Source organism: Notamacropus eugenii, chromosome 4 (assembly GCF_028372415.1).
Source record: "Notamacropus eugenii isolate mMacEug1 chromosome 4, mMacEug1.pri_v2, whole genome shotgun sequence".
Lineage (NCBI taxonomy): Eukaryota > Metazoa > Chordata > Mammalia > Diprotodontia > Macropodidae > Notamacropus > Notamacropus eugenii.
Genome location: NC_092875.1, coordinates 233,902,352 through 233,921,520, shown reverse-complemented (window position 1 = coordinate 233,921,520; position 19,169 = coordinate 233,902,352). Strand labels below are relative to the sequence as shown.

General features: G+C 35.1%; 1 protein-coding gene across 5 annotated transcripts in view; it reads left to right on the top strand.

Annotated features, from left to right (window-relative positions):
- ANKRD12 (ankyrin repeat domain 12) overlaps positions 1 to 19,169 on the top strand; it is a 204,654-nt gene that overhangs the window by 135,334 nt on the left and 50,151 nt on the right. For all 5 annotated transcript variants that reach the window (XM_072604248.1, XM_072604244.1, XM_072604249.1 and 2 more), the window contains 2 exons: positions 4,004 to 4,207; positions 9,813 to 9,955. In XM_072604248.1, coding sequence (XP_072460349.1) covers positions 4,004 to 4,207; positions 9,813 to 9,955 — 347 coding nt within the window. The remainder of the gene's footprint in view (positions 1 to 4,003; positions 4,208 to 9,812; positions 9,956 to 19,169) is intronic.

Here is a 19,169-nt window from a genome sequence, read left to right as displayed (position 1 = left end):
CCCAGCAGCAGTCTACTGGAATTCCAATCAGGGACAATTGTATAGATGTGTTTCTCAGACCCAAACTCCAGTCGGGGAATTGCATAGTTTAAATCAAGAGGGCAGTGGTCAAACTTTGCCCTGAATCAGACCACTTTGGGAGCACTGAAAACTTGCAGATTCATAGCCTCAGCTGTTCCTAGTTCCTAGAATAGCACAACATTCAGTACCCTTAGAAAGTAGCATTAGGATCCAACAGGGCAAAAGCTCATTCTGGACATTTTCTCCACAAGTACACGGAGCTTATCCCTAACATTATTAGATATGTTGTAGAAGGGATTCTTTTTTAGGTATGGAGTTAAATGTCCTCTGAGTTCCTGGCTTTCCAAGGCTGAGATTCTGTAATTTGTATATTTTAAAAATGTGAATTGTAAAAAGAATATATAATTGCACGAGCATACATATTTTCAAGTAAAAGTTTATGGATATATATATATTTTCTATCAAGGGTCAGCAAACTTAAGTCCTAAATCCAGCCCACCACAGGCTGTGACCTAAAAATGACTTTTACGTTTTTAAATACAATAAAATTTAATTTTATTACCTTGCTGGATGGCCTACAGAAACAGGTGTTTCTAGATTTCTTGCTAGATTTGGCCCACTAACCATAGTTTGCTAACTTCTTATTCTGTATCATTAGCAATTTATATATTTCTTCTGTATATTCATTCTTGGGGTCAGAGTTAAGAGTTAAATGAAACTTTTTCACGCAAAAAAAAAAAAGTTAACTGAGAGAACTACCAGTCTAGATGTCTGCTTTACCAGCTGTATAAAATATCTGAAATTAATCTGCACCAATATTGGGGGCATCTTTGATGAAAATATTGCAAGCAAAAAAGTGAATTTTCACAAGTGCTGGGCCTGGAGTTAGGAAGACACATCTCCCTAAGATCAAATTTAGCCTCAGATATTTACCAAATGTGTGATCCTGGGCAAGTCACTTAACCTGGTTTACCTCAGTTTTCCTCATCTATGAAATGAGCTGGAGAAGGAAATGGCAGACTACTCCACTATCTCTGCCAAAAGATCCCTGGCAGGTCATGAAAAATTAGACATGACTGAAAATGACTGAAGAACAGCAAATTTTTTACATCACAGAATTGACTGAAAATTGTACAGATTACAAGATTGCACTGTGCGAATTTTTTACTTTATATAAGAAAGCTTTTGATACAGTAGAACAAAACTACCTGAAATGCTTCCTCCAATAAAATGATCTCATTTGTGTCAAAATAATACAATATCCCTTGATCAACAGAGATTGCTTTTTTCAGACATCTGATCCTGAATATCAAATGAGTCACAAAATGGAAATGTTCTTGCTGTTTGCTCCTGTTATGGAGGAGGTCCATAGTAGGATCCAAGTTGAAGAGAGATTTCCTATAAATAGTAATACCCTCCAGTTGTGTTTGTGGATCACTTGCATCAACCACCAGAATAATGCAGAACTTTCTGTATATCCATAATCACTCGAAATAGTTGGCCTAACATGCACAAAAGAAAAACTAAATGGATGAAAAATGCCTTTTTTGTTAGGCTGTAACATACAATGGATTGGACAACCTATAGAATTTGTCCATCAGTATACGTATGTGTATGTTGCAAATGGACAATGAGCTAGTCTCACAGTTGAGCAGGAGGAGAGTGGGTTAGGTTTAGCCTTTGGAAATTGCCGACAGCTTCTGTGTAAACATTTTTAATACTAAAATTCTTCCAGTGTTATAAGACAATGAATCATGAAATTACTGTAGTTTCCACAGAATTGAAATTGAGATCATAGATAACTCAATGAACAGGCTTAAGAGTAGGAACAGGTTACAGTTTTGAAGTTAGTTATGAACTTTATTACAGTTATGAAGGCGATGATGGTTTACTTATAAAATCCTAAGGAATCAGCAAAGGTAAAAATTGAGACAATAACTTCAGCAAAGTGGCAGGTTATAAAATGAATCCTCAAAAATCAATAGCATTTCTATATTATAATAATTTAAAAATCCAACTGGCAATAATAGGAAAATCTGATTCAAAATTACTACAAAAGGCATAAAATATTTTGAGATCAATTTACCAGAAATACACAAAATACTTACATAGATTCAATTTTAAAGTACTCCTTAAATAACAACTTAAATTGGAAGAATAATTAGTGCTCACAACTAAGCATGCCAGTATAAAAATGGCAATACTATCAAAGTTAAAGTTTTAATCATATGTCAAACTATAAAAGGGATACTTCATAGAACATGTTATGTAATAATAAAATTCATTTGGTGAAATGAAAGATGTAGACCATCAAGGAAATTAGAGGTGGGGAGAAATAGCACCTTCAAACCTCAAACTGTATATGAAGCAGTGTTTAAAAAGTAGAAAAGGAAAACAATGAAATACACTAGACAATAAATCTAAAAACATAAATTACTTATGAAAGAACTTCCTTTATATCCATAACTGTTGGGAAACCCTGAAAGCAGTCTGGCAGAAATTAAGCTTAGGCCAACATCTTATGCCATATTCCACAATAATTTCAAAATGGATAAGTGACCTTATATTAAAGATCATACCATTAAAAAAAGTTATTAAGGAGAAGCAATATAAAGGGTTCCATCAAGGAAATATTGAATATAAAAAAAGATAGGACAATAGCATAATGAGTAAGAGATAGCTGATAACCAAACCCCATACTTTGTTGGTATCGTGTTAATGCCCAACATCCCCTGAAGGAATTTTAATATCTAATAGGTTGGATAGGACCCTCTAGGTTAGAACCTGTGGGAAAACCTGGGCAAAGAACAAAGGGCTGGCAAACATAGATGGGTTGCAGTCAGTACAGTTGATGGGAATACCTAAATTCATGAAATCATAGATCTGTTCAAGTATTTCAGTAGAAAAGTTAAGATATCTGATTTCCTGTTAGTCCACAGATAAACTTGCAGACTTAAGTTCTGTTTCTGTTAATTTGAATTTTATTTCAATTTTGCCTAAAGTTATTTCAGTTTCTTTGCATTTGAAATAAGTATTATATGATATTTTTGTAGTTTAGCAAATTTATGAGTAGCAGGAATGTTGTTCAGTTTTATTTCTGGGCAGCACTTTTTCTATACCTATTAAAGTACACAAAGGAGTTTGCTTTAAAGAGGTACATAGCACACAATTTTCTTCATAGATATTTTAGTTAGTCTTCTAAAGATTTCTAAGCTATATTTTGAACGTGTTTAATCTTTAGCTCTGCTAAATTTCTACTCCAATGTCTCATCATATTGGGACACAGAATGTAATTCCTTTATGTTTTCTCTTCCTGTGCAGTACCTGTACCTTTTTTTCATGAATCTATCAGAAAATATACACAATTTGATGATGGTCTTACCTTCTATTTGTATATTGCCTCAGGGTTATGAATATTTGATTTGTCCATTTGTCATTCATTTTTCTTTCATGACCGTTCTAATTCCTTTTATGGTTATACAGATCCTCAGTAATTCATTTTATGCTATCATGGTAACGTACTGCAGACTCCTTATGGCTGACACATAGTTACATTATCTGGGATATAAATTCCATAAAGGAGAATCTTAACATAGTTGTTGAAGGTACAAGCCCAGAAGGAACTAATAGCTTTTTAGCTTCCCTTATTACACTTGATGCTTTGATGTAATATCTCTTAAGTTTTATACCTCAGTTATTTTGTAGTATTTCTTTAAATCAACTCACATGAAATTTGATAGCCCTAAGGGAAAATCTTTTTATGGTTTAGTTAAACCAGTTTTTAAAGAAGTTTAGTATGAAATGCTTTTGAAGAATCAATATTCCCTGTTCTCATGATAGAAAAACAAAATTACATGCACATTGTTCATTCCCATCAGGGTTTCATTAATGTTAGTTGAATTCTTCTACTATCCCAAAGCAAAACATAAAGTTTTCATAAAGTCCCAGTTTTGAAAAGTTTTGACTTCCTTTTCACTTACAGATTCCACTCCAAATCATCCTTCACAGACAACGCCAGCAGCTCAAAAGAAGACTGCCAGTTCCTCATCTCGACAAAAGGACAAAGTTAATAAAAGAAATGAGCGTGGGGAGACACCTTTACACATGGCAGCTATTCGAGGAGATGTGAAACAAGTCAAAGAATTAATAAGTTTGGGGGCAAATGTGAATGTGAAAGATTTTGCAGGTAAGTTAACAATTCAAAATTAATATAGCTGTACCTGAATATATATACTAATAATTTCTATCTATACTGCCATATATGCCAGTAGTTATTTGCTTCCTTAATTTTTAATTTAAAAAAATCTATTGCAAAGACTTTTGGATAGGGTGACTGTCTGAACAGAGGCAGGCAGCCATACACTTATTTCAGTAAAAATCTAAACATAGCAGCAAAACAAATAGTGATGAAGACATCCAGTGAGAAACTATAATACAGAAGGAACTAGGTGGTGCAGTGGATAGAGCATGGTCCCTGAAGTAAGGAGGACCTGAGTCGTCACACGCTAGCTGTGTGACCCTGGGTAAGTTGCTTAACCCTGATTGCCTTACAAAAAAAAAGAAAAAGAAACTACAGTATGTGATTTAACCTCCTTTCCTCCTGGGCTGCAAAAAAAAAAAAAAGAAGGTAGCCAGAAACTCACAAAAAGGGGTCCTTCAAAAAGAAAAAAAATATAACACTAATATAGGCAAAGTTATATTGGCACAAAAATAAAAGTTAAAAAAATCTTTGCACAAGCAAATATTTGGACCTACAAGAATCTATGTTCAGAAGCAGCAAGAACATAGAACTCCCACAAGAAAGTCCCAGGGTAGTCAAAAATTCCACAGTGTGACCCTTGGAAACAAAGAAACCCAGTAGTAATTGCATACCCAAAAGCATAGAAAGAACTAGAACTTGGCTCTGACACAAAACCTCAATTCAGGAACTAAAGGTGCAAAGTTGATTAAGTAAAAGACAACAATCTTTAAAAAGAATTATAGATCTAGTGATTCCCAAAAAGGCAACCTAGATGAAAAGTATGTTTTTGTAACTACAAGTATAGAGATAGTTTCAAAGAGAAAAAAATTGGATTTTTCCCAAGGACTATATGAATACCTGGAAGAAATAAAGCAAGAGAGAAAAAATGAAGTAAAAACTTTTGGGGTAAAGAATTAGGAGAGTGGTGAATGTTACTGAAGTAATGGATTCCCTAAAAAAATTAAATAAACCAAAAAGAAGTCAAGAAGGTATAAGGTATATGCTATTAGACACAGCTCACCTGGAAGATAGATTAAGAAGATAGGATTTATTTCGAGAAAAAAAATTAAAATTGCTTAGATCTATTAGAAGCTGAAACAAAGTGAACATAGAATCTTCCTATTACCTATAGGATCCCCAAAGGGAAAAGTCTTAAGCCACTTCACAGAAAGAGTTTAAGTACCAAGAAACCACAGTTAGGAACAAATAAGACCTGGTAACTATAGTCATAAAAAACAGGATATCTTGGAATACAGTATTCCAATAGGCAAATGTATAGGCTTACAACCAATAATAAATTACCATGCAAAAACAAGTATAATCTGACAAGAAAACAGAAAACCAATCTCTAATAGCTTTGAGGACTATTAGGCATTCCTGATTAAAGACCAGAACTGGGAAGAAACTTTGAAATGAAAATATAGGTGTCTAAAGAGACCTAGAAAGTAAAGAACTTGAAACTAAGGGAGTGCTCATCGGTTGGGCAATGGCTGAACAAGTTATGACATGTGAAGGTAATGAAGTATTGCAGTGTAAGAAATGATGAAAGATGATTTTAGAAAAAACTGGGAAAGCTTATATGAACTGCTATAGAATCAGAATAGTTTAGATAATATCACAGTGTTTTAAAGCAAAATGACTTTGAAATACATAAGAACTCTAATCACAACAACAGTTACAACTCCAGAGAACCTATGGTGAATACCTTCTGACAAAGATGATGTATAAAGATACATGTATTTTCAGAATGACCACTTTGTAGTTCATTTGTTTTTGCTTTTGTTTTTTGCTTGATTATTCTTGTTTGTTAAAGGGTTTTTTTTTTTTTTAAATAGAGGGGTTTTGGGGAGAGACAGAGAAACTAGAAGTAGTGATGTCTCCCAAGAAAAATTCAGGCATTGGAAAAAATGTTTAATGTATAGAAAAGAACAGAAGGAAACACAGACAAGTGAGACAGCTTTAAAAGAAAGATATTGAGGTGATTACATATTTTTTTAAAGCAAGCTATATGAAATAGAGAGATTCACAATTTCATATGCAATCCTTTTTACATTCTACTTTATATATTGAGATGCTTATTTTTTTTGGTGTTAAGTTCAAAATAAAAACTAATTTTTAAAAGTATCATTATAGAATGAAAATGTATCTAAATAAAAAATACAGAAACGTAGAATCTTCAAGATGTACAGTACCCTAGAAGACAAGTGAGATGGGAGTACCCAAATATTTTCACTGGTTAGCCCATGAGTGGTCAGAAATCCATATATTTGTGGATTTGGGGAGGCATTTTTTATAAATATAATTACTAATTTACCCAAAACTTTTAACAGATATATTATGGTAGTCAATCATGCGTTAATGGTAAGAGGGAGGTGGGGTAAGCCCAATTCATGTATTTTATTTAATTCAGGTTTGAAAAAAACTCTTTCTAAAATCCTCAGGGCTATATCTCAGTCAGGTGGACTGTATTGGAACTAATTGCTAAATATTGGATACTTGGACCGTAGTCCAATCCCCTGATTTTAAAGTTATGGAAACTGATAAGCAGAGAAGAGAGGTAACCTAATCACAGCCAATTTGTGGCAAATATAGAATTAGAGTGTAAAATTGCTGACTTTCAGAATTATCCACTTCTATCCTCCCATCCCTTTTCAGCCATTTCTTGCCTCCCAGATCATTTAATTCCAAAGTGGCCAGAATAGAGTTGGGACTTTAAGAGATCCTGAAGGAAGAAGAAAAGACTGTGGAGTCCTAGGCTACATAGGAATATATAATTTCTCCTTACCCTAGCCTCTGGTCTGTCACTCATGGGAGGATGAAACTCTTTCATTCTACAAAAATTCCCTGCCTCTGATGTCTTGCCTTATTCCTTTCTTGCCACCAGCCTCAACCATTGCCTTTCCTAGAGCTTAAAGTAGAATCACAGAAACAGGCCTTTTAATACCTGGAAGAGTCTTAAGAGAAAACATGGTTCAGTCTCCTCATCTTACAGGTGAAAAATCCCCACATCTTACAAGGGGGTTAAAAGGACAAACTTAGCAATTTGCTTTGCATCATGCAGCCAGTTAAGGGGCAGAACTTAGGTCTCCTAACTCCTAGCCTGATATTTTTCCATTATATCATGGTGTTACAATTCCCAGTGATACTCCCAATCTCCCTTTCCAGGCTTCATCATTTGTTCTTTCAAGCAGGTACATGCCTTCTAAGGAGTTGGAATCCCAGGAATTGGGTAGCACAGTGTAAAGAGTTCATTGCCATACTAGCTAGGATCAAAAGCAAGCATGAAGGGAGTAGGAAAGACAAGAAAGGACAAAGGTTTGCCCAAGATGGGCATTGAGAAATGCTAATTCTAGTCAATTATCTCCCTTGCCTTCGATTTTGCCTATTGCTCTTTGTTAGGAAGGAGGAATAGAAGAGCAACACCTCCCTCCAGTTAGGATGCAAATATGCACTTGTTTATGTGCACTCATGTTCGCACAGCAAACCTCAAATGAACACATTACATACATATGCATTCTATAGTCTATCCAGGGCTTCTTACATGTTTTCCACTCATAACCGCTTTAGCACTTCTTAAATTATGGGTTGCACGCTATATGGGACAGTTCTATTAAATAAATAATTATTTAACTCCTATGTACCAAGTACTGTGTTAGAAACTGGAGATTAAAGACAAAAATGAAACGATTCCTACTCTCAAGAAGCTTACATTTTACTGGGAAGAAATCAAGTATACATACGTACATATGTATGTATATATATGCACCATTATATTTGCATATACCTGTGTATACATAGTCTAAGATAAAATACAAAGTCCTCTATTGCTTTGTATTCAAAATTCTTCAAAATGTGGCTCTAGCCATGTTTATTACATACCTTCACAAACTTTACTTTCCAGCCAAACTGACATACTCACTGTTCCCAATATACATCATACCATCTTCTTCCTCATTAGACTGTGAGTTTCTTAAGAATAGTAGCTAATATCCTTCCCATTCCCAAACCCCCCTCTCCTCACCAGAGATAACTTTTGTGTGTGTATGTATGTGTATGTGTGTTTTCACTTCTCGATGTAAGATAAATAAGCTCCTTGCTGCTACCATAGAATGTGAACACCTTGAAGTTAAAAAAAATATTTTATTTGGCATTGTTCACATGAATTAGTGGTCTGTATTTCAGTGTCTAATATAAACAGAGCAATTTTTTATTCCTTCTAAGAGAGAATCAACTCTATTTTCAAAGATAGGCATTTTTGTTCATTTAAAATGATAATTTAAGCTAATAACAGACAAAAAAGGTTTTAAACAGAGGTTCATGTAGACCTTTTTAATGACTAGGATAAAACTTACTTGTAGGATTCTTTGCATTTTTAATTACTTGGATTAGGGGAAGGTGGGAGTTTAAGTAGGTTTGATGATCCTCCTGACAGTTCATTTATACTTGGTCATTTCTTAGCAAAGCTTTCACATAGAGCAAGATAAATATCAGCCCTGCCTACATCTAAATTAATAATTTTTTTTGAGAGGACCTGTGGTTTCATTAATATAAAGAACTCCCAGTGAGGAAATTCAGTGCAGTGATGGAGATTGGCTAGGGTTAGAGAAGGGCCTGGGACTCCCTTAGGACTACTTTAGTGTCTTTCCATGGTCACACCATGTCCAGTGGAATTTGAAACCAGGTTCTCTTGGCTTCAGGGCTACCTTTTTATCCACTATGCAACACTGTTCCTCAGTGTAAAAAATTAATTTGGTTCGTTGTCATTTCTTCCAAGCAGAGTTCACCTTATTTAAAAGAAATATATGTTCCAAAGACAGCGCAAACTAAATATATAATAAAATTTAAATGAAAGAAGTTTTAACCTACCTTCCTGCTTCATTTCACTCTTCTTGCAAGTTTTCTCTCAGTTTATTTACTTTAAGGTGGTTGTTTTTACCCCTTGCATTAAGTTTACAATGGTCAAGGTTTCTATTTTGAAATTTTTGGTTAACTGGAATTTCCTACTTTAAAAAAAAAAAAAAAAACCTTTTAACCTAGGAAATTAATACAGACTATGATCATTTACCTACGTGAATGAATCGTTCTAAAGTTTTACATGAAACATCATTTACATGTGATTGTGTTTTCAATGAGCATTTTCTATATTATGCTGATTTAAGAAAATACAGAACAAAATAGTTATATGTTGTATGGCAGGGTATATATCTATGTATACACACATACTTGTATACATGTATGTACAGTATATATGTGCAGGCGTCAAGGTAGTATGGTATATAGAGCGTGGAATTTCAAGTCAGGAAGACCTGAATTTAAATCACATCTCAAACACTTAATGGTTATAGGGAAGTTTTTTAACCTCAATTAGCCTGAGTTTCTTCATCTGTAAAATGGAAATAATAAGAGCACCTGCCTCACAGGGTTATAATAATACATGCAAAGTGTTTTGCAAACTTTAAAGTACTATTATGTTATTATATGCTTGTATTCATATATTTTGTATTGTTTTCATACATAGTGGCTTAATATTAATTTAATATCCAAAATTTAGGTTGGACACCACTACATGAAGCTTGTAATGTTGGATACTATGATGTTGCTAAGGTCCTCATAGCAGCTGGAGCAGATGTTAACACACAAGGATTAGATGATGATACACCACTCCATGACTCAGCTAGTAGTGGGCACAGAGATGTAAGTATAATAGACAAGTTAATCCAAAATTCCAAGAATCATATACAGCCCAGAAAATGATTCTTGTGATTCCTACATTGGTTGCTTTATTCTTCTTCATGTACTTTTTTGAACAGGTATATCCTCTTTACAAAGTAACTGTTCAATCTGACAATTTAAGTAGTTTTTTAGTATTTTTGTTTTAATGTTTTCAGAACCCTAGTAATACCATAAAATAATTAAGACCCGTTTGTAATTAGTGATTAGATTTTCATAATTATCATAAATTCTAGACTTCCAAAGAATTTAATGCCCAAATTCTAAAGATTTAGCAGATGAGATTTCTACATAAAAGAGAAATCTTTGCTAGTAAAAGAATATATCGTTCCCCATTTTCTAGAGAGATTTTCTTTGAAAAGTGACATAGAGAACACTCAAAATACTTGTGTCTAAAATTTAGAAAAGGATTTTTAGAAAGTATTTTATGTATATTTAATAGTAGAATACTAGATATGGTATTTTAAGTTACTCCTCACTGTATATGTACATATTGAATATGGTACATTTTCACTATGATTTTGAAGATAGATGATAATATAATAGTCCATAATAAATGTTAAATAGTGCAGTGTTCAAAGCAGTCTACATATTGGAACCCTAGCCTTCTGATTCCAGAACCAATATATACTTCTTCTTTCTAGGGTGCCCTATCATTCCATTGCATTATTATATGATAACTTATTCAACTCTTCTCCAGTTGTTAGACATAGAGATTTCCAGGGTTTTTTTGCAGGGTGGGGAATGGAGGTGGGGCTGTGTTCTGTTATAAGTAGAGCAGCTATGAATATTTTTGTGCCATTAGGTCCTTCCTCTCCCCATGCCTGTCTCATAATACTTTTGGGTTTTTAGTAGTTTATTATTTTTATTTTTTAAGAAAAGAGGTGGTTTCTTTTACGATACTGTCCTTTCTTCATTTCCCTTCCATCTCACGTTCCATTGAGAAAATTTTAAAAATTAAAACTAAACTAAAAAAACAAATCCCTTAATCCATGCCTAAATAGTTATGACAAAACAGATTCTCCCATCAGTCATGTCTGAAAATGTGTGTCTCATCCTACTTTTCAAATTTGTCACCTCTCTGTCAGGAGGCAAATGGTAATGATCAGAATGTTCCATGTTATCTTGTATAATCAGTCCTCTCTATCACTAGATTAGCCATTAATTCTTCCCCTGTCTATAAATCCAAAAGGTTATTTCTTATTCCTTTAATTTGTTTATGATGTGACCTTTTATGTCTATGTCATGTCAATTTGGAATTTACCTTGATGTGTCTGTTGTGAAGTATTGATCTAACTTTAATTTCTTCCAGAATGAGTCAAGTTTTCCCAACAGTTTTTGTCAGATAGAGAATTTCTCCCCAAAACTGTCATGTTTAGGCTGTTTTTTTTCCCCAAGAATTTATCTTGCTTTATTTTTTTTTAAATTAATTTATTTCTTTTTAGTTTTCAACATTCAGTTTCACAAGCTTTTGAGTTTTAAATTTTCTGTGCCTCCCTCCCCTCCAACCTCCTCAGGATGACATGCAATCTGATATAGGATCTTTGTATACATTCATATTAAACATATTTTCATGTTAGTCATGATGTAAAGAAGAATTGGAACCAATGGGAGGAACCACATCTTTAAGTTTATCAAACTCCATGATACTATGTTAACTTTTGTATGTAGTTTAACAGATCAGCTCCACTGATCAGCCTTTATTTTTTTAATCCAGTACCAAATTATTTAATGATTATTGATTTGAAGTGCAGTTTGAGATCTGGTACTTTTGAAACCCCTTCCTTCCCACTTTTTTCATTATTACTCTTGAGATATTGAATTTTTGTATGTCCATATGAATTTTATTATTCTTTTGTCTTGCTCTATAACATATTCTTTTGGGAGTTTGAGTGGTATAGCATAAGTAATTTAGTGCAGATAATCATTTAGTTTGCAGTTGTTATTGTATTGATTTGACTGTGAGAAATTAATGTTTCTCCAGTTGTTCAGGTCTGTTTTTATTTCTGCAAAGAATGTCTTATTTATATTCATATAGTCTTCTTGCAGAATTTTGTTGATCATATGTATTTAATTTTTTTAAAAACAAAATCTGGCAATATTAATACACATTTCTAAACTAGAGGATTAAAATTCTTTAGAGTAGCATTCAGTTAATCATCACAACTGATACTGGCTAATAAATAGAGTGCCAATCATCGGAATAGATTAGGTACACAATACATGGTAGTAAGTAGTCATAGTATTCTAGTGTTTGATAAACCCCAAAATTCAAACTTTAGAGGTAAAAACTTAACATTTGACAAAGTTTGCTGGGAAAACCAGAAAGCAGTTTGCAAGGAACTTGACATAGATCAATATTGCACACCAATTACCAAGATAAGATAAAAATAGATATATTATTTAGTCATGAAGAGTGTTACAGGGGAGCATGGAAAAATGTACTTAACAGATCTATAGGTAAGGAAAGAGTTTATGACCAAACAGGACATACAGAGGATTCCAGAAAGTAAAATGGATAATTTTGAATATATTAAATTAGATTATATATACATATATATATAAAACCAATTTTATATATATGATTGACTATATATATAAAATTAATTTTATATATAAAATTAAAAAGCTTTTGCACAAACAAAACTAATGCAGTAAAAATTAGAAGGAAGCAGAAAACTGGGGGAAATATTTTACATCAGGTTTCTCTAATAAAGGCGTCATTTCTTAAATATGTAGGGAACTGAGCCAAATTTACAAAAATAAAAGCCATTCCCCAGTTGACAGTTGGTCAGAGGATATGAACAAGCACTATATAACATACTCCCCAAATGGAATTAAATGTATTTTAATAGTCAGAAAATTACATGTTACTATACAGTGTGAAGATAATGTCTATGTACAGTCAGATCACTGACTTGTTAGAGGAAAAGTGAACATTGCAAACCAAGGAAAAAGAAAAAAAGAAAAAAGAAAAGATATAGTTTGCAATTCAAACAGTTCTAGCCAAACTTATTTAAATAACCCTGAAAAAAAAGAGAAGACGCATTGATTCCAGTTATAGCAATTTTTACAGGAATTTGACTAATCATTTGCCAAAACAAGAAAACCAAGAGAGCTTAAAACAGACAACATTTCATTAAACACTAATGATGCACCATTCAAGTCAAGTCAACAGGCATTTATCAAGTACCTACCATGTGTCAGAAATTATGCTAAGGATTGGGAGAGCAAAGAGAAAGCAAAAGCATTCCCTGTAGCTAAAAGTCACTCACATTCTCCCTTCGAAGAAATTCAGCTTAACCAGGCTTGACACTAGATTGTACCTTTGTTTGCTGCCCTGATGATCTTCCCACCTCTGTCCTTTATAATCTCTTTATCTGAGGCCTGTAGACTGAGGGGACCCTGGAAAAAGGAGTTTGGAAGGAAAAGAAGTATCCACCCTCTACATAAACACATACCTTCTATTTTCCGTGGACATTTTTATACTAAATCAAATAAAGATTTTGCTTTTAAAAAAAAAAGCAGTACCTGATCTCACAGAACTTACATTTTAACAGGGGAGACAACACATACATACATCTATACCTAAAAGACAAATAAAGAGGAGGTGGAAGGTAGCCTTTGAGGGGAAGGCACTAACAGATAGAGGAACATGGAAAGACCTGTAGGAAGTGACTCTTAAGCTGACTCTTAAAGGAAGTCAGAGATTCTAAGCAGGGCAAGGGGGGATATTTGGGAGAGGAATTTAGACATGAGAAACAGCCAGTGCAAATGCACAGAGACAGGAGATAAGTCATCATGTGTAAGGAAGAACAAATAGGTCAGTATGTCTAGACCACAGAGTATATGGGAAGTATTATTATATAAGACTGGAAAGGTGGAAAAGAACCAGGTAGTTTAAAAAGTTTCAATACCAAATAGAGGAGTTTATATTTTGTCCTAGAGCAAATGTTATTATAGGAGGACACTGGAGTTGGAGTATGGGAGTGACATGGTCAGATCTGCATTGATGTCAAACTCAAATAGAAATGGATAACTGCTGATCCCATATTGACTTAGACATGCATTTTCTATTTTTATTTTGTTAAAAGATTTCCTAATTACATTTTAGTCTAGTTCTGGCCTCACTGGGAAACATCCCAGGTCTGCAGGGAGTTTGACACCTCTGCTGTGAAAGATGGTATGGAATAGGGAGACACTTGAGATATGAGAAGTTTAGTTAGAAGCCTCATGAAACAATTGAGGCAAGCAAAGATAAGGGGACAACTAAGTGGTTCAGTGGATAGAGTGCTGAGTCCAAAGACAGGAAGACTCATCTTTCTGAGTTTGAATCTGGCCTCAGATGCTAACTGGCTGTGTGACCCTCAGCAAGTTACTTAACTGTTTGTCTCAGTTTCCTCATCTGTAAAATGAGCTGGAAAAAGAAATGGCAAGGCACTGTCATATATTTGGTAAGAAAATCCCAAATAGAGTCATGAAGATTGAAACATGATTGAACAAGTGAAAAAGGCATGAACTTAGGATAGTAGATGGACAAGTAGAAAAAAGGGAACATATGAAAGAGCTATTATAGAGAAAGAATTTAAAATCTTTGGCAGTTGATTGAATATAAGTGGTAAACAAGAAGAAGAGTCCAGAAGAACACCAGGATTCCAAACCTAAATGACAAAAAAAGCATAGTAGTGGTTCCTTTTACAGCTATGGGGAAATTGGGGAGAAGGGTGATTTGGGGATGAAAGATAATAAGTTTTAATGTGGACTTGTTGAGTTTGAGGTGTCTATACTGTAGGATATCTGTATCCCATTGGCTGTTGGTATTGTAGGACTGGACCTCATTAGAGAGGCTAAGATGGGAAATCTTAGAGTCATCTCCCTAGATATGATCATTAAACCCATGAGAGTGGATATGATCACCAAGTGAGAGAGTAGCAGCTCCTCTCTTCCTTCTCCTTCCTTTCCTCCTTCTCCTCCTCCTCCTCTTCCTCCTCTTCTTCCTCCTCTTCCTCCTCTCCTATCCTCTGGTATTCTACCCAGGGGAAGATGTATGCCATGCCCAAAAGCTGCCTTTTTTCAAACTCCGAATTTACTGGCTACATTTCTTGCCTGAAGATCAAGCCTTAAACCCAATTCACTCTGGAGCTCATAGACAGGACAACAAGTCCCCACCCACCTAGAACTGAGTGAATGTAATTACTAAATAGTCATTGTTTCTCTTTTACCCAGGAACCCTGAAGGTCTTCCCCTCCTAGTTAGATTTTTTTTTTTATTAAAGGGGCTCTCCCTTGAGTAACTACTTAAAGAAGCCTATTCATTGAATCAGTGTATCACACTCAGAGTGAGAATATGATAAGACCTTAGCCTGAAAGGGCCAGAGTCTCAAATTGCATCCTGGGCCATCTCCAATTATCCTGATGAATATCAGGCCATTGGACCCAGATGGCTTAGTAGAAAAAAGTCTTTCCAGGCCCCTCTGAAGTCTTCCTGTTCATCATTTCTTATAGCGCAATAGTATTCCATTACATTCATATACCATAATTTATTCAGCCATTCCCCAGTAGATGGGCAGTAATTTGTAATACTTTTGAAAATTGTTTGTTTATATCCTTTAACTATTCATTGGGAGATAGCTTTTGGTCTTATATATTTTTGTTAATCCCCTACGTCTTGGATTTCACACTCTTTTAAGACAGAGATACTTTGTGAAAATTTTTTCCTAATCATCAGTTTCCTTTCTTATTCTAACTATATTAATTTATTTCATGCCAATATTTAATTTTAAGTAATCAAAATTATCTATTTTCATTTTTTGTAGTAGACTGTGTCCCTTGTTTGTTAATTATAATGTCCCTAGCCATAGCTGTGAAATATACCTGTTCTAGGTTGAACTTATCTCAGGTCACCAACCTGAGTAATTCATATTCAATACTGGAATGAAATAAGACATTCACATTTTTGAAGGGTTCACAAAAGAAGATTACTTAACCATAGCAGAAGGATATTCAACAAGGATATACATTGAAGAAGATACCTTGAATTGATTCAGTTGAGCAAGTTCCCTTGCCTGAGTTGCCTGTCATTGTCCCAAACTGGAGCATCCAAGCACACCAGGAACTCTTCATGGCTGTTTTGTATTCAGAGAATCAGGAAGTCAGATCAGTGGCCTAAGCAGTTAGTTCTGTCAGCCATTCAAATCTCAAGATTGGTTTTAATACCTTTTAAGGAAAAATACCTAACTTACATGAGGGTGAGAGATTAGGATATTGCTCCAAGGACAGTACTTGATCTTGTTCCCCCTTTTTTTTTTAACCAAGAGATTACCAAGGCCAAAAAATCCATCACCTGCCAACCTGTGTATAGATCAGCTTGTCTCCAGTCAGTCTAGTCTAGGCTGCACAAAAGCCTTTCTGATCTAGCAGAGCTGAACAGTGCTGGAGCAGCCCTGGTGCCTTTGGGATCCCAGGGTCACCACCTTGCTATGATGAAGTATCAGAGAAGGATGTCTGTGGATGTTACCAACTACAATGCAATCACAATAGTAATTAGTAAGGGAAATGAAGCTTAAGTGTAGAGTCAGAAGAGACCTCTGTATTCCAATCCCTTCACTTTACAAATGAAAAACTGAGCCTGAGAGGTTAAGTGGCTTTCCCAGAGTCAGACAGATAAGTAGGAGGCACAGCTGGGACATGAACCCAGCTGTTCTCATTCTGTATCTAGTGCCATTGACATTGATCCAGTTATAATGAACTAAGTTATACAAGCCTCCTTACTGATAAAAACAAGTCATATATTAGAATATGATAAAGAAAAAATAAATTTAACAATTAATACTTCAAACATAAATTTATTGAATTACCCTATAAAACAGAAGAGGTTTACAAAATAGATAATAATATGACAGGAAAAATTAGGTTTCTTACAGGAAACAAACTTAAAACAGGAAGACATTTTCAGATTTCAAAATTACTATTTGGAATGAAATTTATTATGTATTAGTTCACTCCAAAAGTTCAAGAGCTATAGTCATGATATTAAAACAATATTAAATTCAAATCAGAAATTACTGAGAGATATAGAAACTGTCATTCCTAAGGATACAGTTTACGTGGAAAATAGATCAATAAACACAGGCAATTGTATTTTTAAAGGAAAATTTAAGCAAGTTGCAAAAAAGGTTATGAACAGAATAATATTAAAAGAAAATACCTTCCCACCATCACACTGAGTACAGCAAGAGAGATAAAGAAAAACAAGGATTCACAGGCTTGCACAGAACACTGTGAAAAAATAGATTTGAAGGCCGTATTGAGAACTGAAAATATTAGGGAGTATTTTTATTTGAATATTCTTCAAGCATTTATAAAAATTGATCACATCCTAAGGCACGGATAAAATATAAATGAAGACAGGAAAATTGTTGTGGCCAAAAACCTCGCCAATATGTAGCCAACATGGTATAGAGCCTCTCCAAATTTAATTCATCTATTCCTCGAACCTCTTTTATCAGCAGGACCATGTTTAAAACCTTTCCTACTAACTAAGAATTTCTATAGCTTTTGTTCTGCTCATGAGACCTTAGAGAACACATGGTTATCTCCATTCCATAGTAAGGCAGTAGAATGGAAATTTTATGGAGGATGTCATATTTTTATAGTCTCAGAATATGCCCTATAGGCTGGCATGCACAGATTTTCAAAAGACTGTTTCTGGTTCCCTTCCAAAGAACAGTAGGGAAATAGAAAACTGATCACACCATTTTCAGAAGCAAGAAAAGCTATTGATTTCTACCTACTATAGACCTAGAGGAGGACAGCTACACGGCACAATGGATAGAATGCGAAGCCTAGAGTCAGGAAGACTCATCTTCTTGAATTCAAATATGACCTCAGACACTAACCAGGTGACTATGGGCAGATCACTTAACCCTTCTTGCCTCAGTTTCCTCATCTGCAAAAAATGAGTTGGAAAAGGAAATGGCAAATCACTCCAGTATCTTTGCCAAGAAAATCCCAAATGGAATCAAGAAGAGTTCAACATAATGGAAAAGGAGTAAACAACAACATAGTCACATAGAAATCTAGTCTTGAAGTGAGGAAGACTTGGTTTTAAGGTCTGTCATTTAACCAAATAATCAATTAAAGAAATATTACCTGTCACTTAACCAAATGATATATCAAATGAGATATTTGTAAAAATGCTTAGCATGGTACCTTGCTCATAGTTGGCAGTATATAAATGCTTAGTTCTTTCCCCACTTAACCTTTCAACTGTAAGTTGCAGACTAAGTTACTGAAAGTGTTTTCACATCAGGAGCTCTCTACATTGATAAAATTATAGATGTGGACACCCCTATGCCATCTCCCCGCAAAAAATACATGCCTGGAATTAGAGGTTATGTGCAATTAAAAACTTTTTTCTCTTCTGTCTGTCTTCTCTAAACAGCCAAGGGAAAAAGTTTTTATCATGGAGGGGGAAGGGAAGGAAATAATCATTTATTTAGCACCTGTTCTGGTTCACACAACTAATTGTTCGGCCTAGAGGCCGAAGGGCTACCCAAGCCTTTCTTACCTGTCGTCCAGGTCTTCGGAGATCAGCTGGATAACGTGTTGAGAGAAGAGACTTTCCAGAGTCAAACAAGGGTTAGGCTGTATTCAGGGTCTTAGTTACATGTGCAGGGTGAATTCTTCCTCAGGAGAGAGGAATCCTCCTCCCAAGGGGCAAGGATCGTACAGCAAGAGGATGGGAGCGGAAGCTGGGGGGAGGAGGGGGGGTGGACCCTCTTCCCTCCAAGGGCCCCTCAGCGCAAAGAGCCCCTGGAGGGGACTCCGCATCCAGAAGAGGGCCTTCAGGCTTTCCTGTCCCTACTTAAGCTCTCCCGCTGCATAGTTTGCACGTGAATACTGTGCGTGCTCTCAGCCGCTAGCTAGTCAACAACACGTGTGCTCAGACCACGGGCCAATCTCAAGGGTGGGATGCTCTCCCCAGCAAGTTTCCCATTGAGAAGAGGTGGAAATGCACGAGATAGCCCATGTTTCACACCTCAATTCCCAGCTGTTCCCTGGGGGGCCTCATGAGAACTCTGAGGTTTAGAAGTCCTCACCTTTAGCTGCCCAAGACTGTCCTCATGAAACTGAGCTTAGACCCCTAACACTAATTAGTGTCAGACTGGATTTGAGCT